This window comes from Thermobia domestica, chromosome 5 (genome assembly GCF_964235325.1).
Source record: "Thermobia domestica chromosome 5, izTheDome1.hap1.1, whole genome shotgun sequence".
NCBI lineage: Eukaryota > Metazoa > Arthropoda > Insecta > Zygentoma > Lepismatidae > Thermobia > Thermobia domestica.
In genome coordinates this window covers 253635035-253662734 of record NC_137458.1, presented here as the reverse complement: position 1 = coordinate 253662734, position 27700 = coordinate 253635035, and the positions used below count along the sequence as shown (strand labels likewise).

At 35.1% G+C, this 27700-nt stretch overlaps 1 protein-coding gene across 1 annotated transcript; it reads left to right on the top strand.

The window, feature by feature from the left end:
* The first annotated feature begins 3675 nt into the window (after positions 1–3675).
* LOC145685480 (protein GVQW3-like) lies at positions 3676–4326 on the top strand. The gene has a single exon (XM_081757877.1). The coding sequence runs from the start codon at positions 3676–3678 to the stop codon at positions 4324–4326; it is 651 nt and encodes a 216-aa protein (XP_081614003.1).
* The last annotated feature ends 23374 nt before the right edge of the window (positions 4327–27700 follow it).

The following is a 27700-nucleotide window of genomic DNA, read 5'->3' as shown; positions in this document are numbered from 1 at the left end:
TTAGAGATAAGATATATTCTACAATTTCGATAATCATGCTTACAATTGTTGCAATACTCAATAATTATTGGCATTAAATAATAGATTTGTTTTAATATATTCAAAACAGTACTTTCACAATTGATAAGGCAAATGCCGCCTTGTACAATTTCCACATTACTTTTATAATAGAAACCGAATTTGTATCTGGAGTTACACTGTCAACTTATTCCCTGAACTTCTCACTGTCACAATAGAGAGCACTAAATGCATACAATAGAGAATCAGTAGCACGTGTATTTTTGGTGCGTATAGGACGACATTCCATACATTTCCCTAAAGGACCTATCTAAGTCTTATTATCTTCCTACTTATATCGAGTGTTAGATGTGAATTTATTTGCTTTATTTGTTGTGTATAAATCCTTGAGTTTAGTTTATGGATATTGTTTGCACTTTAAGTAAAACACCCTATTAAGCATATTCGATGTAAAAACAGATCTTACTTTTACAATATAAATAAAGTTTGTTTTGTGTTCTGTATCCATTGACTTTTTGCTTAATTATTATTTGAATGTTCATATTTTTAAAACTTGACTAAACTAGTCGATAGTTCTGCTATCTTCAAGTAAACTTAGCAGGATCACATTATTTTCCGAATTTTTCGAATTTCAAACCGGTACAAACTAAAATGTATAAGTTATAATCCGGTACAAACTCAGTACAAACGATTCGTACAGAAAAATCATCAAATTTGTAGGAATTTATCAGTGGTTCTGCTATGTTCACGTGAACGTAGCAGAACCACTTTATTTTTCGATTTTTTTCGAATTTGAGACAGGCACAAAGAAAACTTTTTTATGGTATAATTCGGTGGCAACGTAGAACAAATGATTCGTACAGAAAAATCTTCAGATTTGTAGAAATTTGTATTCCGGTCCTGCTAAGTTCACGTGAACTTAGCAGAACCAATTTATTTTTCGATTTTTTCGAATTTGAGACTGGGAATTTTTATGGTACAATCCGTACAAATGCAGAACAAACGATTCGTACAGATAAATCTTCAGATTTGTAGAAATTTGTATTTTGCTTCTACTACGTTCACGTGAACCTAGCAGAACCAATTTATTTTTCGATTTTTTTTAATTTGAGACCGGTAATTTTTATGGTACAATCCGTACAAACGCAGAAAAACCATTCGTACAGAAAAATCTTCAGATTTGTAGAAATTTTTATTCTGGTCCTACTACGTTCACGTGAACTTAGCAGAACCACTTTATTTTTCGATTTTTTAGAATTTGAGACCGGTACAAACAAAAATTTTTACGGTACAATCCGGTAAAACGCAGTACAAACCTTCGTACAGAAAAATCTTATGATCTGTAGAAATTTGTATTCTGGTCCTACTAAGTTTACGTGAACTTAGCAAGACTACTTTATTTTTCGATTTTTTCGAATTTGAGGGGGTACAAACAAACTTTTTACGGTACAATCCGGTACAAACGCAGTACAAATGATTCGTACAGAAAAATCATCAAATTTGTAGGAATTTATCTGTGGTTCTGCTATGTTCACGTGAACGTAGAAGAACCACCTTATTTTTCGATTTTTCCGAATTTGAAACCGGTACAAATGAAACTTTTTATGGTACAATCTGGTACAAACGCAGAACAAATGATTCGTACAGAAAAATCTTCAGATTTGTAGAAATTTGTATTCTGATCCTGCTAAGTTCACGTGAACTTAGCAGGACCACTTTATTTTTGATTTTTTTTTTTTCGAATTTGTGTCCGGTACAAACGAAACTTTTTACGGTACAAACCCGTACAAACGCAGTACAAATGTATGATATGCAAATATTTATAATTTTCAAAAGTGATCCTGCTAAGTTCACACTCGTCAAATGCAAGACGTTTGCTATTCTGAATATTGAACGACTAATATGAATGAAATGAAGCAATGACACGAAGCATTGTATTTAAAATTGTGGGTCAGTTTGCAACACGAATTATTGTACATGTACAAACTAACTTCCTGAGAGAATTAAAAGCTAACAGACATTCCTACTTAATCTAGGAATTTAGGAATACAAACATAATCTATTATCTGGGACTTTCCGAAGTAGAAAGAAGAGGAAGAAATTCGTGTTGCTTCTTTACTGTTAAAAACGAAAGAAACTGGGGTGGCTATATTTGCAACTCGGACACAGTAGACAATGTTTCAACTGAAGTCAGACTAAGATACATCTTTTAACTTTTAATGATACTAAATTATGTGTCATTAGCTTTTTACATAGAAAGGAATAGCAATGGTAGTCTCTGTACACAAATATGTAGATCTTCAACAGATCTAGAGGCGTATCAAGCCGTTTTTTTTTTTTTTTTTCGATTTTCGGCTAAGGCTGAACTTACGGTTCCTTAAAGCTCCTTACGTATATGCAACCCATATTACATGTTGAATGTGTGGGCTTACATAACAGTAAAAGATAAATAAGCAGGCAGGTGCTTTTTATCCTTAGCTTTTTATCCTTTTACTGTTAAAAACGAAAGAAACTGGGGTGGCTATATTTGCAACTCGGCAACAGTAGACAATGTTTCAACGGAAGCCAGACTAAGATACATCTTTTAACTTTTAATGATACTAAATTATGTGTCATTAGCTTTTTACATAGAAAGGAATAGCAATGGCAGTCTCTGTACACAAATACAGATGGTGATCAGAAAAATGGAAACACCTGTAGTTGGCAACACGTCAGATGTATGGGTTGGCAGTGGTGTCGTGGCGCCTGCAGCGCTGGAGCGCTGGTGGTGGTGTACTTAGGCTTACTCTCTCTATCTAGATTTTGAATTAAGACCCGAAACGTTGTGTGCTTACAGCTAGTATTATATCGTCGGCGGCAATTCAAAACCTGCTATGTGCATTTTGCAGGAGAAGCGAAAAACAGTATCCTGGTTAGCTTTTTGGCTTTATAAAAGTGATGTTATAAGTAATATTTGATGCTGCACGTAACTTGATACCTTTTCAAGTAACTTGAGAAGGTACCAGTTACGTGCAGCATCAAATATTACTTATAACATCACTTTTATAAAGCGAAAAATCTAACCAGGATACTGTTTTTCGCTTCTCCTGCAAAATGCACATAGCAGGTTTTGAATTGCCGCCGACGAATGCATTCATCCTCAATTATGTACACTGGATTACGTAAGTATTGCAAGAACAAAAGCAATGACAAGTGTTATTCAAATCCACAGGATTTGGGAGAAGTACGTACAGAATGTTCAACAATGAATGCAATTCGAGCGAATGAATACATTTGCGAACGCTGGAGTGTCCATAGATCTTTACCAAGCTTGTTTTGTTACAAAAACAGTTTGTACGGTATACAGCACACTTAAGTACGTTCAAAAGTTGAGGCTGTTTTTAACATTATAATAGTTGTTTACTGTATCTAAACAACAATCTTTTAAACTTTGAAAGGGGCTCCAAATAAAGGTCTTAAAGATGAAATACGAGGTTTGTCCGGAAAATACGTATAAATGTTGAATAATAACTTTATTTTACAGGTTGCAGTCACCGCCGGATGGCACTACTGCTGTAACCAATCCCATTAACGCTCAGTTCAAGTCAGAGCGCTCTGCGTGTCAGTAGGGGTGTGTGGCTGCTTGTTGAAAGTTACCCTATTTCGCCTGAAGTCGGAATGGAGCTCTCTCTGATTAAAGAACACCGCATCAACATCAAGTTTCTTGCAAAGCAAGGTAAGAATGGCCGTGAGATTTATGAGTGTTTGAAACAAGTGTACGGAGACAATTCTCTGAAAGAACCAACCGTGAACAAATGGTTAAAGAGGTTTCGGGAAGGCCGAGAAGACGTGAAAAGAGACCCTCGCCCAGGACGCCTGTCGACATCGAGTTCTGATGAAAATGTTGAACGAATTCGGACTTATGTTCTTAAAGACCGTAGATTGACAGTCAGAATGATTGCTGACGAGCTGTCAATTCCCAAAACAATCGTTCATGAAATTCTGACACAAAAACTTGAAATGAAGAAATTGTGTGCGAAAATCGTACCGAAGCTCTTGACTCCAGAACAGAAAGCAAAGAGGGTTGAGTGCTGTGATGATTGGTTAGAAGCAAAGGAAAGAGGGGACTTTCTCAACCGAGTCATCACTGGAAACGAGTCCTGGTTTTGCGAATTCGATGTGGAGCTCAAATCTCAAAGCAAGGAATGGAAGCTACCAGGAGAACCGAGACCAAAAATGTCGCGAAAAGCAAGATCGAATGTGAAGAAAATGTTGATTGTTTTCTTTGATTCTGTGGGCATTGTTAAGTCCCTCCCGGCCAGACTGTGAACGGACAGTTTTACGTGGAAGTTTTGAGACGTCTCAGAGCTCGTGTGTCCCGAGTTCGACCGGATTTGACACAAGGGGGCAGGTGGATCCTTCATCACGACAATGCGCCCGCTCACACGTCGCTTGTTGTGCGTGAGTTTTTGGCCCGAAGCTCAATCACCATGACAGACCACCCGCCTTATTCACCCAATTTAGCCCCTTGTGACTTCTTCCTGTTCTAGAAATACAAAATGGTGTTTCGGGGGCGGCACTTAGGAGATGTGGAAGCCATCAAGGCAGAAACGACACGCCAACTGAAGAGCATCCCAACTGAAGACTTTCAACAATGTTATCAACAGTGGAAAAGGCGTTGGCAGAAGTGTATCTTGTCTAAGGGAGAGTACTTTGAAGGAGACCATATTGTAATAAATGAATAATTGTAAAATACCTCTTATTCAACTTTTATACGTATTTTCCGGACAAACCCCGTATGTCCAAATTGTTCGAAGTTGACTCGATTCCCTTTTGTGCACTGAACGCTCCATGTCTTGTCGATGTCAAAGAGAACAACACAAACTTACGACTTTAAAAAGGGCTATATGGTCTGCCTGCGGGAAAACGTCTTATCGTACAGGAAGATTGGTGTCTTGTAAATTTTTTAGATCTCTCGCCTCGTCTCTATTCCAGAACAGCTTTTCTCTCTTGTCTCAAAATATTTCTTTGGGTAGCGGTGGCTCAGTGTTAGAGCGTTCTCCTCTGGTTCAAACCCTGTTCCAGCCAAGTGAACCTTATGGCGGACAAACACCGTGTGCGTGGGTTTCCTCGGGGTCTCTCGTTTTCTCCCACTTTCTTCATTCCACCGTTTCATTCATTCCTCATCATCAATCGTCTCGTTTAGCCTAGTCAGCATAAAAGTGGGACGTAAACAAATTCAAACTATTTACTGTATAGTTTTGTGCATATATGTTCAGTCCTTGTCATTGAAACTTAGAAGTGTAAGTTCAAAAGATGCACGTTGATCCTTACAAATTCCCTTTATGCCTGACTCATTTTCCCTGGATTTCTCTAGCACATAGGGAAGTTGAACGATAATATTACTGAATGCATAATGTAGTTATATTTCCTGTATGTGTAGATCAAAAATATCTACCAACTACCATAGAGGAGATCGGGGCTATTTGAGTCAAGGGGCTATTTGGATCAAACTTAAGAAAAAAATGTCACTGCGCACTTAATATGCGCATCAGTACGCTGAACTCGCATTCATTTGTGAGTTCGTTGGTAAAGGAAAGGATGTATGTGTCGCTGATTTGCTTCTTTTTTACCAGTTGCTGTAAATATGAGACTATTCTGAGCAAGGTTGATTGCAAAATAATGTCTGTTTAATATAAGGTGCTGTATCTATGTAAATGCATATAGTTGTAAAATTATTACCGTACGCGTAAAACAGAACGTCAGCATGTTATAATCACCATTATTCGTGCTCTCCTCTGTTCCGTGTGAAAATAGTACGTTCGTACGTAAGCATATGCAAAACCGGGTTATTTGAGTCGAAAAAAAATTGGGGCTATTTGAGTCAGGTGTAAACTTTATCTTTAATTTATGAATTTTAGTTTTGTATTTATGGTTCGGCATCCTATGTGATGCATGTATGTAAAACAAAAAACTTCATTTTCTTTTTCGATGGTACAAGCATCAAGTGTAATAATGAAGACATGGAGAAGGCCATGCAAAGTATAACAGAAAGAGATTTAAGTTTATGTGGAGCTTTACAGCTCTGCAATTTTCCTTTTGACACTTTGTGAAGGAAAGTACTGTTCGAAAGGGTGAAGTTAGCTTGAGTGATATTATTGGAAAGTTCAAAGTACAAAACTGAATGTCATAGGACACTCCATAATACCGACAAAAGAACAGGAGGAAGTTGGTGTTGCGAATTGTGACTCTCACGGGAAAAGGACTAAGCTGCTCCATGAAACAATTCGTAAAGCTCTGCATCGATATGTAACAATAAATCAAATTCCACAACCTTGGAGAAACCAGCTGGTGAAGATTGGTTTTCAATTTTGATAAAAAGACATCCGAACTTATCATTACGTAAACCTCAGGGACTTTCAAGAGCTCGTGTTGAAGGCGTTAATAAGGAAGCAGTAAGTCTGTTATTTCAACGATTGGTCTCAACATAAAAACAACAGCGTATATACGATGTGGATGAAGCAAAGTCATTGCCAAGAAGGTGGGAAAATTTGTGGTATTTACGTTGAGAGAGGAGAAAATGTCATTGTGACAGTCGCTTGGAACGCAGTTGGATAATACATCCCACGATTTAATATTTTAAAGATGAGCGTATTAATGAAGAATTTGTAAACAATCTACAACCGACTTCTCAAGTTTCCTTATCAGATAGTGGTTACGTTAATAAAGAGCTGTTTGTTTACTGGTTCGAATTTTTTCCAAACAAATCTGGATGAGGTAAAATGTTTGTTAATTTTGGGCGGACATATTTCTCACTGTTCGGTACAAGCTCTCAAATTTTATGAGCAACATGGCATTGAACTTATGTGCTTGCCACCTCACACCACTCATGTATTACAATACCACTGGATAGAGCACTGTATTTTCATGATATCAGCACACTAGAGCCCTAAAGTTCAAGTGATAATCGAATTTAAAAGTCCAGTCTAGGAAATATAGTTAAGAGTACATAAGATGTACAGCATATGATGGAGCAATAATTTCATCGTATGCTGTACAGAGACGAAAATTTTTCTCACCCTTACATAAAATGTAAAATGTATCTCCAGGAAGAAGAAGCAAAGTACAGCTCTACTTATTTCTCCAGAAAATGTGCAACAGCTTCGAGCGAAACGGAAGTTATAAAGGGGGGATATGGTAAAGCCTCTCGAAGACGAAAAGCATCAAGAAGACAAAAATAAGTAGACCCGTACTTTAAAGTGTTACATATGCTACACGTGATGATGATAATGATTAGAATAAATACAAGAACAATGTAAAAATCAATGATTCTCTAAGGTGAAGTATTATTGTAAAGAACCAGTGAGCAAAGAAGAATGGAATCGCTGCAAACATTGAAAACAGTGGTACCATGAGACATGTGTTGAATCTTACGGGCGGAAAAACAGTTTGTGTGCAGCAAGTGCCTCTGGGTTACACATTTCTTGGTAACCTTCATTGTCTCGTACTTCCGAGTTTCAAGAAATTAGTGATTTCTCATAAGCTTGCATAGAAAATAATTTTTATGCGCTTTGCTTTCTTCAGCATGTTTAGATTTTTGTTTTCCTATACATTTAATTTTAATTGAAAAGACTACTCCTAAAACTGATTTTGAACATAAATCTTATTGTGAGTTCATTTTTATTTTAACAGTTGAATTTCAACTACAGTTTTCATTACTATGTATTCTTTCTGTTTACTGAAAATAAATGAAGAAAATGTAAAAACTATCCGAAGTTTCTTTTTATATTATTCTGCCAGAAGTTCTCTTTTCTCTCGTTTGCTTTTACAAGTGTTTATTTCAAAGGATATAAGTCAAACCATTCTAAGATAAATCTATACGTGTAAGGTATTATGTAATATATAAGAAAATTAATAGTCTTGTATTATTATATCGCTGAAGAAGTTTTAGCTTATCCTTAAAACTCTTTCCTAAAGAATTGCTACACTTATTTTCTTTTACTATGAAGTTTTTTTTTTTTTTTTTTTTTACAAATTACATAAAAAAGAGTATAATTTAAGAATATACATGAACACTAATGTAATTAATGTAAACAATGTTGATACAGTGAAATACTCAAATAACCCCGTAAGAAACCCAAATAGCCCCGTGATTTTTACTAGTCTCAAATTCTGCCATTTTTAATTTAAATTCGTTTCTTGAATTTCACTGATTCAATAGGTTCTTTATTCTTTAATATGTTGTACGTATAATAATGTACGTAGATTATGGCCTAATTATTTAAACTCTAAAGTATGTCATTTCTGGAAATTTTGAGTTTTCCCTTATATACTCAAATAGTCCCGGTCTCCCCTACATGAAAATACGGTAACTTTAAATCGCAAACTTAATATATAATTTATATTTCTAATCTAGAACTATTAGAAAGACGTAGGAGTAAAGACTACATCCAAAAAAAAAAAAAAAAAAAAAAAAAAAACTACAAATAATTAACAATGCTTAACCATCTGTTTTACGCGATTTGTTTTGTGCCATTTCGAGTTTCCGGAAAGCATGACCTTACCTGATTCCTTCCATATGCTCATTCCATCGATTCTTCCATTATCATTCACTTGCCTTAATCATTCGTCCTTTTTAGCCTAAAGAGCATTGTGGGCTGTTAAACTGAAAAATTTTTTGTACTTTTTTTTTTTTTTTTTTTTTTTTTACTTTTAGTGGGATCGGTCTCAGTGGAGACAATCAAATAATGTAAGAGGTTTTGCAGGCCACCCACCCTGAATGAGGTTTCCCTTTATCTCACTCGTACTAGGCAAAAGCCAGGATGGTACCTTATATAATGTTCCCAAACCGTTTCCTTCCTTTTCTAGTCCTTTCTTCCTCCCCGATTCCCGGGTAGTGTGATCACCGCGAAACTCAATCCCCCATATGTGACAGGCTAACATGGACATACCTGCCGAAAGAAAAAAAATTTTTCTAACCTAATAGAAACGCGGAGAAAGGGGCTCCTTTCCATGCTGCCTACGGGAGGTCCAAGCTTTTAGTTACGCCACTGGCATGGTCCTATTTGAAAAAGTACATAGTTTCAGAGCTAGAGCCTTCCAACCATGTGGGGAAAAATGCAGTACAACATACGTTATCTCAAATACAAGGAAGCGTAGAGTGGTTATCCACTTCAGAGAAAAGTAAGGCACACATACACCATCAAAAATGCAATTCCCGCATTGTGCAATGTATAATGAATGCATCACTGTGGGGGTTGCGGTGGCTCAGTGGTAGAGCGTTCACCTCTGGTGCTAGGGGTTCCGGATTCGATCCCAGCCCCCGCCAAGTGAACTTTGTGGTTGACAAACATCGTGTGTGGGGGTTTTCTCGAGGTTCTCCTACTTTCTTCATTCCACCGTTTCATTAATCTCTCATCATCACCGTCTCCTTTAGCCTAGCCGGCATAAACGTGGGACGTAACACTCAATAATTTCATTTCATTTTTTACACATAATTTCCAGATATGGTTCGAAAAGAATTTCCAGATATGCTCTTACTTAAAGATGGTCCAAAATAAACAGAAAGTACGCTTTGACAGTAGTGAACACGGAATGCGTTAGGTTGCAGATCATCTGCTGCTTGAATGTCAAAAATAATGGAGATTGGAATAAGTGCTGGACTAAATGACACCCAACTCAAAGTGATGTAGGCAGCACAATAGTTCAGTGATAGAGCACTCATCTCTGGTCCGAGAGGTCCCTGGTTCGATCTCAGGACATGTGAGTTTGTAGTGTATCTGTATTTGTAATACATCGGGTATGTATAGTTTCTTGAAATTCTTCCCTTTCCTACCACATTCTCAATTCACAAATTAACTTACAATATCATTAATCATCCTTGAGTTCCCTGTTGTCTATATAGTTAATGTACGCGTTTTTGGTTCAGGAGACAAGTGTTTGATCCCTGGCGGAGCGCATGTAGCTAGGATCCTATCTTAAGCTTCAAATCCACTCCTCACACGGCCTGTTCAAAGGGACGCTTAATTCTAATCCAACCAACCAATCTTTTTTTTTTTTTTTTTTTTTTTTTACATATATCCTAAGGCATATGGCCAGGCATTTTCAGGTTGTAGCGCAACAGAATTTAGTTTAGTATAGTTTCACCATGTATCTAATTCATACAAATGTGTAATCGAGGGTGAGTGCTGAGATGTTTAACATATCAAACATTTTTGAACTCTTCAATCCGCATTGGCGTACGCAAAAGGGAATACCTGGTTTAACTGACCTTTACAAGATATTATGGAAAAAGTATTAGCTATATTAAATTAGATTAATGTTATTATGGATTAGCCATGTTGAGTAATATGAACTTTCATCCTTTCACCTTTCTCTTTTCTTTTTTTTTTCAATTCTCTGTATGCTATGATCAATTCCTATTACACTTTATGTAGTTATTCAGTGAGTTCTTCTCATTAACGTCTACTTACCTAAAAAAATGGTATTTTTATTTGCAATGTATTATGTGGATTTGGAAAAAAGTAGAAAAGGTTTAATTTGGTATTATTCCCCCTAAAATTGTAGATACAGAGTAAACTGTTGGTTTAATTTTCTTTGCAGCTCCACCCAGCGTCCGGAGGAAAAATGAAGTGCTTCTTTAAAGAAAAAAGTACAAACCCCAGTCTAGAAAGCCAGCATAAACCGGGAAAGGGCCGATGTGTGGATCATACATCACCCCAAAGACATGAGCGTCACAAGTCGGCTGGTAGGCCCTGGCCTCTTAGAGCTATAGATATTATTATTATTATTATTATTATTATTATTATTATTATTATTATTATTATTATTATTATTATTATTATTATTATTATTATTATTATTATTATTATTACTGTATCTTCATTTAAGCCTATTTCAGCTTAATAATCTGATGGCTATGCCTGGCAAGTGAAAATTATTTGAAGAGTTCTTCTCCAAAGAACTTTCTAACCATATGACAGGTGTCTAATATTACTGTTTTTGTGGATTTGTTAGATGTTTTGCATTTATCAGCTCAAGTTGCGTCATAGTATTTTTGGGGGCAATTGCAGTAGCTGAAATAATGATTGATCTTACTGTAACTTTCTGACATTTCCATAGATCTTGATTTCGTCTGCCAGGTCTTTATATTTGTTTCTTTTGAATGTTGTACGTATAAGTCAATGGTACTGCTACACCTATGAGGGTTACTTCCATTATATTGATAATACTGATGTCGGGTCTGATTACAGGTACCGTTATCCGTCCTGATTTCTTGATCAAAGTAGAGTTTGTTTATGGTTTTCAAGTACAGGACTTGGTTAGCATTTGCACTGTCGCTTGGTGTAGGTGATTAGTTCCATGTTACGTGTATATTATTATTATTATTATTATTATTATTATTATTATTATTATTATTATTATTATTATTATTATTATTATTATTATTATTATTATTATTATTATTATTATTATTATTACATAACTCTTTTATCTATAGCAATTGACTTTAACAGTGTTAAATACTTACATAAGATGTATTTGAACCATTTATATATACTGGGAGTTAGATTAATGCTTACTTCCAAATAAACTGGATTTTTAATTATGTTATTATGTTAATTTATTCTTTAATTTTTGTTAACTTTCCTTTGTTTATTTAAAATGAATTTGCTTTATGTATATGATTAAAATATTTGGAAATAAATTCGTTTATTAAATATTAAGGATACATATAATTAGATTTGATTTTCTGAAACTAAGGGAATTTAAAGAGACCAAAAGATTAATACCGTAAATAAAATAAAATAATTAAAAATCCAATAAAATTCAAAGAAAACAGGGAAATAGTTCTCCATGTAAGTCAAACAGGGAAATACCTCTTTAGGTGTTAACAATAATAATAATAAAAAAAAAACATAAAGCTAGTTCAGGAGGCTAATAAAATTATGGTTATATTTGTAATGTACTATGGATTTCCAATTAGTATAGGTTTAATTTGGTACTATTCCTGCCAAAACATTAGATATTTTGAGCTAGTTGAACTTTCTCAGCAGCAATTACGTAAGTAAGAAGTACTCAATGTACCGTATTCTTACATATAACAAAACAATGGAACTAATTTTAGTTGGTTTTGCATTTTGTACGTAATTTTACTTAATTCCAATTCATTTTTTGGCTGCGATACGAGATATACTTGTTGTTTGTGCTTCATGGTAAATTTGAATATTGCTATCGCTCCAGTAAAAAAAAAAAAATGATTATAAATTATGTATATGAAAACAATGTGTAACCAAGATAGAAAACGGACAGTGTATCCACGGTAGCTCATCAAGGACTGCACCACTTCTCTTCTTCAGCAAAAATCCCTCCAAAGCGTTCACCCACTTTCTCTTTTACGACTGGCCATATCCCTGAGCTCACACCGAAAGACAGACGATATTTAAAAATATATATATATATATATATATATATATATATATATATATATATATATATATATATATATATATATAATAATTAGATTTTCACTGTTTTCATTTCTAGACTGTTAAAGTTAGATTTTCTTGGACGCATGTTCCACCCACAATTGTATATTATCATGTATGTTACGCCCGAATAATAAAAATCCTTATGATTTATATTTAAGGTAAAAAAAAAAAAAAAGTTATATAATCCAATTCCATTTAATGTCTCATGTCTGTCGTGTGTGCCTTCGAAACACGTAATTATTTCACGTACTGCATTCTGCATGCGTTCTAAAAGGAGTGGTATCCTTGTACTGTCTTCTGGGCTGCCAGCAGGTGGTCCACCTTTCTATGCACATATACATGTTACACAGTATTATGGAGTAAAAAGAAAGAAATAGAAACGTTTCTTATACGCGATACTAATAACAGACAACATAGAGTTTTTGTACAACTAAGGTTACTAAATCATAAAGAGAATACTGAATTTTATAATGCATCTTCTTTATTCTGAAGTAAGCGAAATGACCTCCATAGTTGCATGATAAGAAGGTCGCACTTAATAGGAATATAAAATATTTGCAATTGTAACATGCATGTAGTTTTTGTATCGTATGTATGTTTTATGAAGGTAATAAAAATGGTATATACTTAATGTTAATAATATTATAAATTTTACATTTTCTATTATTATTATTATTATTATTATTATTATTATTATTATTATTATTATTATTATTATTATTATTATTATTATTATTATTATTATTACAGTAATAAGCATACATTATATTACACGAGTGGCATCTGGATCGAGTCCACATTTGAATCCCAGTTTGAACACAAAATTTCTCAGTGGTGGTTCTGTATCATGAGGTCATTGAGGTGTTACTCGACCTAAAATTAAGAAATTGCTACCTAAGAACTCACAAATACAGGCGCACTGAACCAATTATCTATGCCACGTGAATTTCTTGCGTTCTCCCTTTTGGCCTTTTATATACGTAAACTTCGTCTGAACGCGAGGTTTCCCAGAAAATTCGAACGTCTCTTAAAGGCATTTTAAGAAAACACCCACTTCTTTTTCTTACATTCAAGACGCCAAGTGAAACATCTAAAACTTCTGAAACATGCGTTTAATTATTCTAGATTAGACTCACAAATAATGAAGTGCGAACGCGAAATACAAGCAAGGATAGGAATGGCGAAAGAAGCCTTTAGGAGGAAGAAAAGTCTGTTTTGTGGGACCTTCAAGAAAGAGTTGAGAAAAAGACTCATAAAATGCTTCGTGTGGGGTGTTGTACTGTATGGGGCGGAAATGTGGACATTACGTAAAGGTGATGAAAATCTACCGGAAGCCTTCGAAATGTGGGTGTGGAGAAGAATTGAAAGAATTAGTTGGGTCGAGCGGAAAACGAATGAGAGAGTGTTAGAAATGGTGGGTGAGAAAAAACAGTTTTAGATATTATTAGGAAGAGGAAGAGAAACTGGTTGGGACATTCCCTAAGAAGAGATGGTATCATGAGGGACGTCCTAGAGGGTATGGTGGCGGGAAAGAGAGGGAGGGGGCGAAGGAGACTACAATTAATGGATTATATTAAAACAGAAAGATCATACGCGAAGACGAAGAGATTAGCGGAGGACCGTGGAGCATGGAAGCTTCTCAGCTGCAGCAAGTGACCTGCCAATAAAGGCAGAATACCTATGATGATGATTATGAGACTCATAAAACAACAAATTTCATGTCTCTCCAACCGTGATTTGACCCTTTTAGGATCTTGGGTTTTTGAAGTATTTTTTAAACTTTCAGTCAAGCAGCTACTGCATCGTCGCTATTTATTCTAGGATTATGGTTCATACCTCATTCTCTTCAGAATGGAGCAGGTGTGAATCCATACGTAACGTCTTCTACAATGCCTCCGGACTTGAAAAAAAAAACGGTTGAAAAAGCTCAAATAGGAGAGCTATATTGCAATGTACCATGAAACACCCGTATGGTACAAATTGTACCATAAGATCCACTAAGGGTTGAATCTCTTAACATAACAACTGTAATCTTTTTAATCCTTCTTCTTGCCTCTTTCCTTCCCTTCTAGGAATTTTTTAATGCCAAAATGCGTGTTTAATTATTTGAAATAAAATGGCCCAACAGCAAACTTCATGTCGCTAACCTTCAGGAATTCGGAGATACCAATCCTATTTCTTCTCCTACCCGTCGAATTTCAAAAAATCCTTTCTTAGTGGTACCATACTTCACAAATCCTATGCCCTGTTAAATATCTAGCTTAAGTGGTCTGACCTGGGCATTTACCGGTCAGTCATGATCTATTCTTGTATATATAGAGATTTGTTTATTGTAGTTCCAGGTTTGGGATTAGGGTGTGAGATAAGACTTGGAATGCGAGAGGAGGCGTGACTCGTTTCTATGATTTCCTCATTAAACTTATTCAGTATTAATTATTCTAATTAACTTATTACGACTGGGTCACACATTCAGAAATTTTGAGGTTAGTAGAAAATACCCATGCCCTTCAGAAGGACTCAAATTTCCAATGAGTATTGCGTTACGATCACCAACCTAACAACTTATTCTGCTCGACATCACCATACCTACTAATATAACTGACTGTTATTATTACTACTATTATTATTATTATTATTATTATTATTATTATTATTATTATTATTATTATTATTATTATTATTATTATTATTATTATTATTATTATTATTATTATCTTAGTTACAGTAATAATATACAGTCTTTCAAGACTACATCGACAATATGTGAGCGGTTATTTCTGACACCAAGATCAGAAGAAAAGTCCATTTGGACCTAGAAGGAAAGTGCTTAATTTCACTACTAGAGCTGCCTAAAATAGTACATAAGCTACATTACAACTCGCGTTATTTCAAACACAAGAAAATGTGGAGTTGCGACCATATCAGCGTAATGTGAGACACACATATGCCAACTAAAAATGCATATTTCAGCAATGTGTAATGTGTGCGCAAGGGATTCGCTATAGGGTATAGTTCCCAGGCATACCGGTACTCCAAACAAAATTCTCAGATATACTCGGTTTTAAAGGTAAATCCAAAGTGGGCAGAAAGTAAGCTTTGACAGCAGTATATGCTGAATGCGTTAACGAAATGTCGGAAGACTTAGGGAACACCTGCTGCACCGTTTCTCATGTTCAGAATAACGTGTGGTGCGATGTATTGTTTCGTGGCATACTTCACGGTTTTTTTTTTTCTTTTCGTGTACAAGCGTGAAATAATACATAGCACTGCACGTTATTTTGAATACTAGGAACCAAGAAGCTGACCTTCCTAATACTTTGGCCCCACCTTTAAGTCAGAGCATATCTGAGAATTCCGTTTGGAATATGTTTGGGAATTATGTCCTGTAGAGAATTCCTTGCGCACACATTGAACATTGCTGCAATATGGACTTTTGGATGGCATATGTGTTACTTCCTTTACTCCATATTTTATCGCGTTCAAGATAACACATGTTCAGATATAACTTATCCAAGATTTTGGACAATTCTAGCAATGAAACTAAGTAATTTTTAACCATATGCCCGTATAAACCTTTTGTTATCTTAGTGCCAGGAACCACCTTTCAAACATTGCCAGTATTGTCTTGAAACACCCTGTGTATTCAGAATAACTTAATCTGTAAATCTATTAGTCGCTTTAGTAAATTCTTCAAAGAAGTTTCACATAATGATTATTCTTATATTCCTATCGCAAATTACTGTACTTTCTTATACAAAGAACTTTCAAACAGGAAGAGATAAACCAGAAAGTAATGTCTTGTATATACAAATTCAATTTTGAATTCCTTCAGTCATTTCCAATAGGTTTTCCATTCATAACCTGTATTTCACTAACGAAGAGAGTCGATGTCCAACATTAGATGGAATAATCCTTGAATCACGAAGACAGATATAAGAACAATAAAAGCTTTAATTCCACTGTTTGTTGAGTCATCACATTTTATAATTATTACCTTCAACTGCACATGTCCGTCTTTTAACGAAATATGTTCCTACTCCTTTCACCGTATAGCAAATTCTATATAATGAGGGAAAGTGCGCAATGATCAATACTAAATTGACAGATTCACTAATTTAAAAAATAACGTTCGGAAGTCTTTTGGTTTCTGAATTGCTTTTTGTGCTTGCTCATTGACACATTTTGATGTTGTCTACCAAAAATTTGCATGATTATCTCATCTTAGGCATAGTATTCCTCTTTGGATAATATTCGTTAAACCCTTTTCTGAAGAAGGGTGCTTATATCTTTTGATTTTATATTTGTCAGAAAAGAAAAATAAACGAAACAAAACACAAATATATCAAAAAAAGAAAGAAAAAATAGCTTCTAAAACTGAAACAGATATTTGTCAGTTATTTTATGTGGGAAAAAAATTAAACATAATGGATTCCATGTACGTTTAAAATGATTGACTGATCAAGGTACTAATTCTAGGACAAGAAAGTTTTCGCATAAAGATAAATGAAATAATATTTCCAATAGACGAATATATAAAATATATTTCTCCAGATCGATTAAGTAATTTCATTAAGTGAGAATCGGAAATTGCCCTTTACTCTATACTTCTGTAATGATGACAGCTAGTAGATGCCAAAATCTACAGAAAGATTTTCTTCAGATAAGGGCCAGAATATATTAGAGTTTAGCTCGTCATGTATCTTATGCTTTTGTACACTAAGTCATTAGACAGCACAAAAAATACAGTAAACAGATTCTAATTAAATTATGACCTTTAATTTATTTTGCTTTCCAACCACATTTTCATACATTATCAAGATTCTTCTAACGTAATAGAATACGATTTCCAGATATTTCAGAAAGAAAAAAGGGAGATCTTACGATTTTTCAGAAGATAAAACGAAAGATGTGTTAAATTGAAAATTTACGTATAACAGCACATAGTAACGGTGAATAATTTTAATTGGAACCCGAGGCAGTTTCATTACGTATAACAGCACATAGTAACGGTGAATAATTTTAATTGGAACCCGAGGCAGTTTCATTACAAATAACTGGCACTCATAAAACATAATAAAATATGGGAGGACGACCATACGTCCCGTTTTGAACAGGACATTCCTATTTTAGTGCGCGTGTCGACCGTCCCGGTCGTAGAAAAAAAAGGAGTATTTGTCCCGTTTTATGCAATGAAAGGAGTAAATAACAAACCCAGTACCTTTACCCCTTATAAAAATATAATTCACAGCCACACACAAAAATATAAGTTCTGTTCACGGACCCCAGGGTATGGATGTATTTTGTTACACAGAATCCAAATTTTGAAACCCCAGGACGACTGTTAAAAGTACGAATTATTCTTAATCATAAGCTTGGGACACGGGCTAGAGAGGAAGTAAAAATGCAATCTGTTGTAATTTTTATCTGAATACCAAGATACATCGTTGGATTGCGTTGTGAACAGTGTGTAAGAAATAAGTATTTCGATTTTTTTAAAAAAAAAAACAATGAACTAACAAAATATAGTATAATACCAATTTTTAAACTTTCACGAGTAAGAACTACTATTTATTTCTACAATGCACATTACTAGTGGTGAAACAACATCAACATTTCATAAAGTGTCTTCGACGGTTTGTCCAATTACAAGATTAGTTAGATCGCAACTGGCATAGTGTAAATTTTTCACTTGATCCTTCTAAACAAAAATAAGAGAGTTTATAATGAAGGAACTTGAGTTGAGTTGATTTTGAGTTTAACGTCTCGTTCAGCAGCGAGGCTATATGAGACGTGGGCCTACTGATTAACGTGGAATCCAAACCACATGAGCTCCCGCCGGGAATCGAACCCGGGTCTCCCACGCCAAAGGCGCGTACGCTAACCGCTTGGCCACGGAGGAGCTCATGAACGAACTTGAATTCGATATTTCAACTAATTTGAATGTTTCATGGCCCTTACACATTGAACAAGTTATTTTTTTATATCTTATCTGTCTGTTCGTTTGTTATCTCTTTTCCATTTGTATACACGATATATAACAAACCTTAAGGCTTTGATACATTCTGTAGAGACGTTTCTTTCAATTTTCATCTCTTTCTCTAAGAATCAGAGTATTCCTCACATATTGCAAAGTAAACATAAGAATTCTATTTATTCTAAATCGACTCGCTCAGTCATGTTATAAATAGTAAGCATACGCGTTTTTGGCTTGGGAGGTCTGTGTTGTAGTCCGGATCCCACGTTAAGCTGTAAGTCGCTGTAGCCTTGCTACTCAAAGGAACCCTCCACCTAAACTCAACCAACTATCCAATCTAAAATAACTCTAATAATTTTAATTATAATTTAGAAATTAATTTCTCAAATTTAGAGTAGGTGACTGAAATTGGCAATATTGAAATTAGGTTATATCTTTTTCATACGTACGATCACTGGTAGAGAAAGTAAATAGTGTAGATTTTCTTTCGTGTTTATATTTTACAATTTCCTAGTATTGATGGCTAATAATCTAATAGAGAAATTCCCTTGTCGACATGTTAGGCTTAATGGGATTAAACAATACGGAATTCCTATCTTACCAAAAATGGCGGAACTTTTTATTTTGGAGAACTTAACGACTGATAATATATAAATGTAACAGGTGATGATAGGTGAACAACAAAAAGAAATGTGGAGATCCTATTAAGCGTTTGCAGGGAAATGGGTTTAAAAGTAAATGCAGAGAAAAGTAGATACATGGAAGTTCGTCGGAATCGTAATACTGCAAATTATGGATTTGTTAAAATATCAAATAATACTTTCGGTAAAATGAAGACTTTCCAATATCTAGGATCATTAATAACAGGCCAAAATCATATCCACGAAGAAATTAAATGTCAACTAAAAGCAGGGTATTTGTGTTATTATTCAGTTCAAAATATTTTGTCGCTTACTGTGAGGAAAGAACTCAGACTGAAAATGTTTGAGAATAAAACCTTGAGACGAATAATCGGGCTTAAGAGGAACGGGAATGGGGAATGACGGAAACTTCATAACTATAAACTGCATAATTAAAACGTTTACCAAATATTGTTAGGGACATCAACTCTAGGAGGCTCAGGCGGGAAGGTGGCATAACAAGAATTGAAAAAAAGTGGAAACGCTTTCAAAATTATAACTGGAAATCCAATCGGAAAGCGACCATTAGGAAGACTTAGGCGCAGATATAACAATATTAGGAGATCTCGCAGAAACAGAATTACAAAGTAGAAACTGGATCCAGTTGGCTAAGGACAGAAGTCAATGGAGAACTTTTGTGAATGCAGCATTGAACCTGCGGGTTCCATAGATCATAGAGTTAGTTTATTTAGTTTAGCGGCTGATAAGGTGTCAAGTGAAATGCGATTAAAAGTGCTATTGAATCTATCGTATATTTGGATTTCGTTGGGGTGCTCCAATTTCCTTGCTCCTTACCATTCTTCCATTTCTCTTATAATCATTCAACTTTATTTAACATCCGTCTCTTTCATAAAATAAAGAGTACAACTGGGAAATGTTACACACAAATTATCCGTGAAAATAAAGTATTCATGCAAATATCCATAGTCACTAACGCCTCTGCTCCCTATGAACGCAGTTTAGCACTGCCGTGAACATGTTATTGACTCCGCTTAATCCTAAAAAGATAACTGACTACTGAACGTACTAGTTTTTAGTCAAGCAGTGATCCTAATTCACGAACAAATAACTTTGCAGAACTATGGTTGCTTCCACGCTTAATTTCTTGCAAGGCCAATTCAGAAATATATTTGTGTTAAACGAAAACATGATTATCACGTATTTATTTTATGACTTTTTCCCATAAATTTTACCGAATTATCTGTAAGAAGAATCCACTGTCTTCAGTAAACCGGAGTTAACAGTAATGAGCAAAGTGTTGAGCCAAGAAATTGTGGAAACTGACCCCTTTCTGCAAATTGTGTTGTAATAGATAATATAAGTTGTTTATAAGGTGTACATGTGGAATAAAACTTGGCAAAGTGACATTTATAATTGTTATTTCAATTTGGACATATGATCTCTTATTTGAAACTAGCTGAAACGCAAAGTCTTCACATGAAAAGAATAAGTTTATAGTAAATATTTGAAATGGAATTCATGGAAATGGGAATGAGGGAAGAAAGGGGAGTACCCCCGAGAAAACCCACGTACACGATGTCGTCTACCATAAACCAGGGACCCACGCACCAGAGGTAAGCGTTGCACCACTGTGCCACCGTGCCCCCCCCCCCCCTAAACGTTCGTTAGAAGGCACGTAGTTGGCGCGGAAGACCTGTATTCTATTTCCGAGGGCAACTCATAGTTTTTGATCCCATGTTAAGTTATAAGTTAAGGTCTCCTATAGCCTTGGTGCTGGAAGTGAGATAAATTTAGTCCAACCCATCATTTTAAACAGTTCAGCCTTTTTTTTCTGTCTTCTTTTTTCTACCATTTTATGAATACAACATGAGAAATGAAAATACTATAGAAATTGTCCCTTTTCCCCCCTTTAGAAGCTGAATTTTCGGAAACGTTTGAAGATATTCACCTTGTTTCTGATAAGGAGTTCTTATTCCAATTTTCATCTGCTTAGCTTGAGGGACTTGCGAGTTAATCTATTTTTGACATAAATTCTAAATTTCATTCATCTTCTTTAGGCTATACATTAGTTCTAAATAGTTCTAAATATATCTTCCCTGCAGGTACCTAGAAGTATATCAAATTAAAAGTATACTAAGCCAATGATGTACAGTAGATTTATGTAAAGGATAAACAAACAAACATTCAACTTTATATATAAGATTTTGTGATTTCTTTTGAGTGAGTTGCAAATAATAATAATAATAATAATAATAATAATAATAATAATAATAATAATAATAATAATAATAATAATAATAATAATAATAATATGAAATTTAAGATTGCGTCTCCTCAAATGATCACAATGGAATTCTGATGGAGAGGGACGGGAGAATTCTTTTTCGTTTGAATTTTACTGAGTATTCAGTTCATCATTTCTAACCACCGTTATTCCTAGCAATCATGATATCTACAAAAGTATGCAAATTAGGTAGCTATAAGATTATACTGTGAGATTATACTATATACTGTATACTGTATAAGATTATACTGTAAAATTATACTGTATGTTCTTTTTTTCTTTTTGGATTTCCTTTATTCAGTAGTTTTTCCTTACGTACTAATTGTGTACAGGAATGAATGTAGTAAGGTCATCTCTTCATGAATGAATCTTCACATGCGGTGCGTAGCCTTGCACAGAAACATCCGTACCTTATATAATAATGAAAGAACAGTGAAATTGACATTGGTAGTAATATTACGTTTACGCATAATGTATATAATGTAGAATGGAAAAGAGATATAACGATCAGAACAGAGAAAACAAAACAATGCAACAATAGGGCGGAGTACCGTGAGGAGATAGATTGGGTGTGAAATATTTAAGTGATGACAACACGAACTGGAATTCACCAAGACTATCCCACCTATAAAGCATAGATACCACTCCAGTTGGTGTGGAGTAATAGAGCAATATTACTTTCTTTGATAGAATCAGAAAGTTTTAAAAAAGAAACGCAACAAAATGGGAGGAGGCGAAGATGGACCTCGAAAAGAAAGTGTGCACATCTCCAAAATATCACATTTCCATTCTTTTTTTAAATTCAACAACATTGCGACATCCACGTTACATAGAAGTGGGGGGAATTTCATCCTTTTAGTTTCGCTTGCCAACTTGACAGCATCCATGCAAAATCATACTTTGGTATCTCAAGATTTCCTGTAAACAGCTTTGGGTAAATCCATGACTAATACAGTAAGACAATATTATCTTGTGGGTGGATGGAAAGATCTTTTATAGAGGATATTTATGATCAAAATGTCGGGTACAAATAGAAAGGATGAGACTGCAGCGTTTGATTGGGAAATTTCTGATTTGAAAACAATAATGATGTCACTAGTGTATTAAGTATCAATTGTGTGGGATGATAGTCATGAACGAAGAGACAAATAACATCAAATTGAGATTTTGTGTGGGTGAAAGAATAGGCATATTAATCACTTACGTAACACTGAGGTGGATTCTATTCATTGTAAATCATCAGATAAATACCGTATTATACCTCTACATAAACAGTGGGTCATCTCCATTTTTTATGAAAAGTGGGAAACCAAATGATAATGTTCGTTAAACTTGATTCATTTTGTCCCAAAGCTGTTGGAGACATTGAATGCGAATCTTATCTCGCCTCGTCAAACTTAATTTACTTTTCACATAAAGAGCTGATTGATGCATTGAAGGAGAATTGTATATCACCCAGTAGATTTTTTAAAGGATAAAATATAATGGAGTATCATATTTCCGACCTTATTTTGTACAATTACCTTCAACGTATTTTAGGTCAAGCAAAGAAAACTCGATTCAATAAAAGCAATACCGATTTTTGTGCGTAAGTGGCCTATAGAACTAACTGGGTAGATTATTATGTATCTATATACATATCAGCGTTTTCCTTGTAATCTAATACTCTTTATTAGAGTTGAGTTGAGTTGATTTTAGTTTAGCGTCCCTTTCAGCAGCGAGGCTATATGAGACGTGGACCTACTAATTAACGTAAAATCCGAACCACATGAGCTCTCGCTGGGGTGGTTTTCCTTATACGATTTTAATGTTACTACGTGCACAAGTGTATTACTCCGCATCATAACTCTTGAATGAATGCGAATTTCTAAATTGCTTCATCATCATCTTCTTCTTCTCCTGATTATTATATTTATTATTATTATTTGTTATTACAATTTTATTAATGTTATTAATAAATAGCTAGAGGACGAGATTAGGATGAGTTTGCTAATGGAGTGAATTCGCTAACATCTAAACGGGCAAGGCCGTCCTTTACTCCAATTCATAATTTTTCAGCAAACCGAATTTTAAACCTTGAACACCACCTTTAAGAAGACGCTTATGTGTCGACTGGGGATGATTGCAAGCTACAGTGAAATTTAGAGCTATGTCGGCTGTAATTCACTACCAGAAGGTCCACCCTTACTGAATCGGTCTAAATGCAGTAGCCAGACAAAGAGTGTTCTGGGAGAAGACAGCAATAATCTAACAGCCAAGTTGGCAGAAACCATGCTGATTTTTTGATTGACCTGGATGAAAATTAGTCTCAGGTGTGGTCAGATTGACTATAACGGCTGGGATACTGCGAAAACCAACGAGAAACCACCACTCTATTTTCCCACAGTTTGCTGAAAGCCTTAGCAGCTAAGCAGAAAGAGACTATATAAATATATAATGGTCCTTCACAGGTCAAAATATAGTTCCATAAGTAAAATAACCCATTCGGATATCCGGAAGGGAATATCTTAGGAAGGACTACTGGACGAGAGAGTAACTAACAATGTGGAAGGATATACAGAGAAAGGAAGAGAAACAATAATAAAAGGTTTAGGATAGGGACGTGGAACATACGTATCATGTTACATTGAGGGCAGTTAGAAAATCTTAAATAAGAAATGAAAAAAGAAATAACCCAGACGGTCAGAGTTTGTGAAGTTAGATGGGAAGATAATGATGAGTTGAACAGCGAAGGATATAGAATACAACTTTGGTTGAACTGAGTTGATTTTGAGTTTTACGTCCCTATATGAGACGTTTACCTACTGATTAACGTGGAATCCGAAGCTACCACCGGGATAGAATTTAAGTAATAAAAAGGACGGTCATTATGGTGTAAAAATAATTCTTGGTAAGGCTTAGAAGGGAAGGTAGTGAAAATAGAATGTGTAAATTACAGAGTTATGATGTTAAGACTTAAAGGAAAAAAGAACGCTATAGTGACGATACAGACATACGCACCGACGACTTCGAATACGACTGAAGAAGTATGGAAAATTCTGATAATATAGAAGAAATTATACACAGGGAAAAAGAGGAGTCCATGCGTAATTGTAATGGGGTATTTCAATGCAGTTGTGGGAGGAAAGCAGAAAGATGGTGTCGCATCCAAATATGCTTTAGGCGAAAGAAATAAAATTGAAGAAGGCCTGGTTTATTTTCGTAGACAGTATTCACTACTAAAATTGGGAACACTTGGTTAAATCAGCACAAGAGAAGAAGATATACATGGAAGTCCTCAATAGATATCAAAAAGACTAAGTTTTGATTCAGGACAAGTATTGAAATAGCTTGAAGAACGCGAAAACCTTTCCTGAGGCCGACATTTTCTCTGATCATAATATTGTGCTGGTCGGAGTGGATATTCAACTGAAAAATGTAGGCAGAACAGAAGTTGGAAACAAGATGTTGAATTCTGAAAAGTTTAAATACGAGTAAGTAAGAAATATTTTTGTTGAAAACTTCGAAGAAAAATATTAAAACGAGGAAATGGTAGGTGCGGGTAGTAACAGATGATGGGAGCAGGACGCACAAAAATTAGTAAATTACTGTGAACACAAAATGGCTAAGAAACCATTAGTTACAAAACAGATGTTGCAGAGAATGAAAGAGAAAAGACATGGAAATATGTTGATATAAAAGAGAGCAGAAAGATATACGGGAAACTAAACAACGAGTCACGAAGGGAAATAGAGAAAGCAAGGTAAGTTTTGTTTCTAAAGAAAATGTGAAGACATAGAAAAATTATAAAGAGTTGGGAAATATGAGGAAATGTTTATACAAGAAGGTGAAATCTATGGAACTTCGGAGGAAACAAGGGGGTATTAATACGGAAGTAGAAAATAACAATGTGAAGGTAGTCAGCGACAAAAGTAAAGTCGTAGGAAGATGGAAAGACTTTTTTTCAGGATATACTGTATATGAAAGTAGAAATAGATTGTGTGACTAGATGTTGAAGTAGTGAATGATATACACGAGTATGATAAAAGGGTTTAGTATTTTTTGGTATGAGATTGACAAAGCTATATCAGAGATTAGGAATGGAAAGGCAACCGCAATAGATAATATACTAATCGAATTAATTAAAAATATGGGGGACAAGAGCGAGAAAGAATTGTTTTGACATCAATATTTTCATTACGATGTTAGCAAAGTAACAGTATATACAGTATGTTAATGAAATGTAGCCCAATTTTCGATTAACCATTAAATTTTTATATTCCAAAGAAGAGGTATATATGCTATTCTGGAATTATACTGACAGATCTTTTACCCGAATTTACGGATAAATTCGACGCCATTTAATGGGCACTTCGGCGGAAATGTGCGAAAAATAAAACATCCACTAACGTAGATAAGCTTGCATTGTGTTGGAAATTATCTACGTGATATACCTGTTCCACTCAAGATCGTTAGGCTGTCGTCTGCTAGAGGATGTTAATTGCACGCGCTTGATTTCACATTGCGTTAAGAAGATGAATAAGCTAGGAAATTACTTGACAACTCTGCTATATTAAAGCTATGAACAAAATGAAAGGTATGTGTTTTTCTACGCACTAATATTGGTATAGGAAAGGCATAAGTATCAGAACAATGTATATTAATAAACTTGAACCATCAATATTGGGGGTGTCCATGATTGGTAAGATAAACGTGCTATTTACCAGTGTTAGACACCCTCCGTCCATTACTGGTAGAATTGGAAAATGTCTCAATAACACAAATGTCCACACTCCAGTCATGTACACCTATAAATTCGGCCAATAATGGACACTTCGGCGGAAATGTGTGAAAAATAAAATATTCACTATCACAGGGAAGCTTGCATTGTGTAGGAAATTATCTACGTGATATGAATAAACTCGCTCAAAGAAACTGGTAGCTTGTGACATTTACCAGTAATGGACAGTGGGTGTATATTACTGGTGTAGCTTAGTAACTTTCATCCAATTATGCACACTTTCCGCGTTCCAGTTCGTATGTACGGGGTGATTCAAAATAACTACTACAACGCTTACGAGGTGATTCTAGAGGTCAAAAGAGGAAAAAATATATCTGGCGTTGTTTCCTATAGGACATCATTCCATTGGTAGGGTCCCTTAAAGAGTCCAAAATGTGAATGATATGTTTGGATTTTCGGCAACTTTGGTTGAACGTGAGACAATGAAATGTGAGATTTTGGCGAGAAATTGTGTAGGACCTATTCGTAAGATAATATTCCGGCATTTGACTGTTAGAAGTCAGAAACAGACATAACAAACAAACGGCTCAATTCGATATCACAATTTCCAAATAAGCCACTTATTTCCATGTCTAAGTTCCAACGGAAAAATACCGGGATTTTATTTTACGAATAGGTCATATACAACTTTTTATACGTCCTATACGAATATGGGCAATATCCAACACCTTTTTCGTTTCTCATATTTAGCTACAGTTGCCGAAAAGCTGAAAATACAATTAAAATGTGAACTCCTGAAGGGACCCTACCAACGGCACAAGGCCCCCGAAGGAAAAACATGTCAAATAAATGTTTCTCTCATGTCGAATAAATGGTATTTCAACAAACGACTTCAGAACAGCTGTAACAGTTATTGAGTCTCAAATTTCACGAGAAAAACTATTACTATGTAAACGTAGTTTGGAGGCCTTGCAACCATGGAATAGACCCAACGAGGATGCATCTCTGTTTAATCTCTGGAAGGAATTAAAGTCACAAAGCTTCCACGAGTCAGTGCAAACCGAAAATGTATCTCATATGAATGATATTCAGTTTGTCCAAGAAATTCTTGCATCTTCCCACGATAATATTTTGCCAAATCCAACACAGCAGATTCGGATGAATATTTCAAAGAGTTGGGCCTTAGTCGGACCGTAAGTCCCGCAGCAGATGACGTTTCAAATAGTTTGTTCCTATTCTCTGAAACAATGTCCATGCCTTTTCAACATTCTTCTGCATTTAGAGAAACAAACAGAAATTCAGACGTCTGTGCGCCAGCATTCTTGATGACGGAATTTGATACAAGGGACGCCTCTTGAGAAACAATAGAAGTCAACAATTCAGAACCAATTTGCTTTCTTATCAGCTACATCGCACAATTCAATATGGTCTGATCCTGATGTGCCAGCTCCTTTCAAAAGCGCCCTCTTTTGGCCCGAGGACAAACCGAAGTTGTCCAAAATAAATAAGAAGGAACGGATTCCTGCCGACTAGTGAATAGAAACTTAAAGAAAAAGCCAGAATTCAGCAGGAGAAGTTACAGATAAAACGTGT

What these genes read in the sequence shown, in the direction of transcription:
- LOC145685480 (XM_081757877.1), top strand. Translation starts at nt 3,676, where the DNA reads ATGGAGCTCTCTCTGATTAAAGAACACCGCATCAACATCAAGTTTCTT.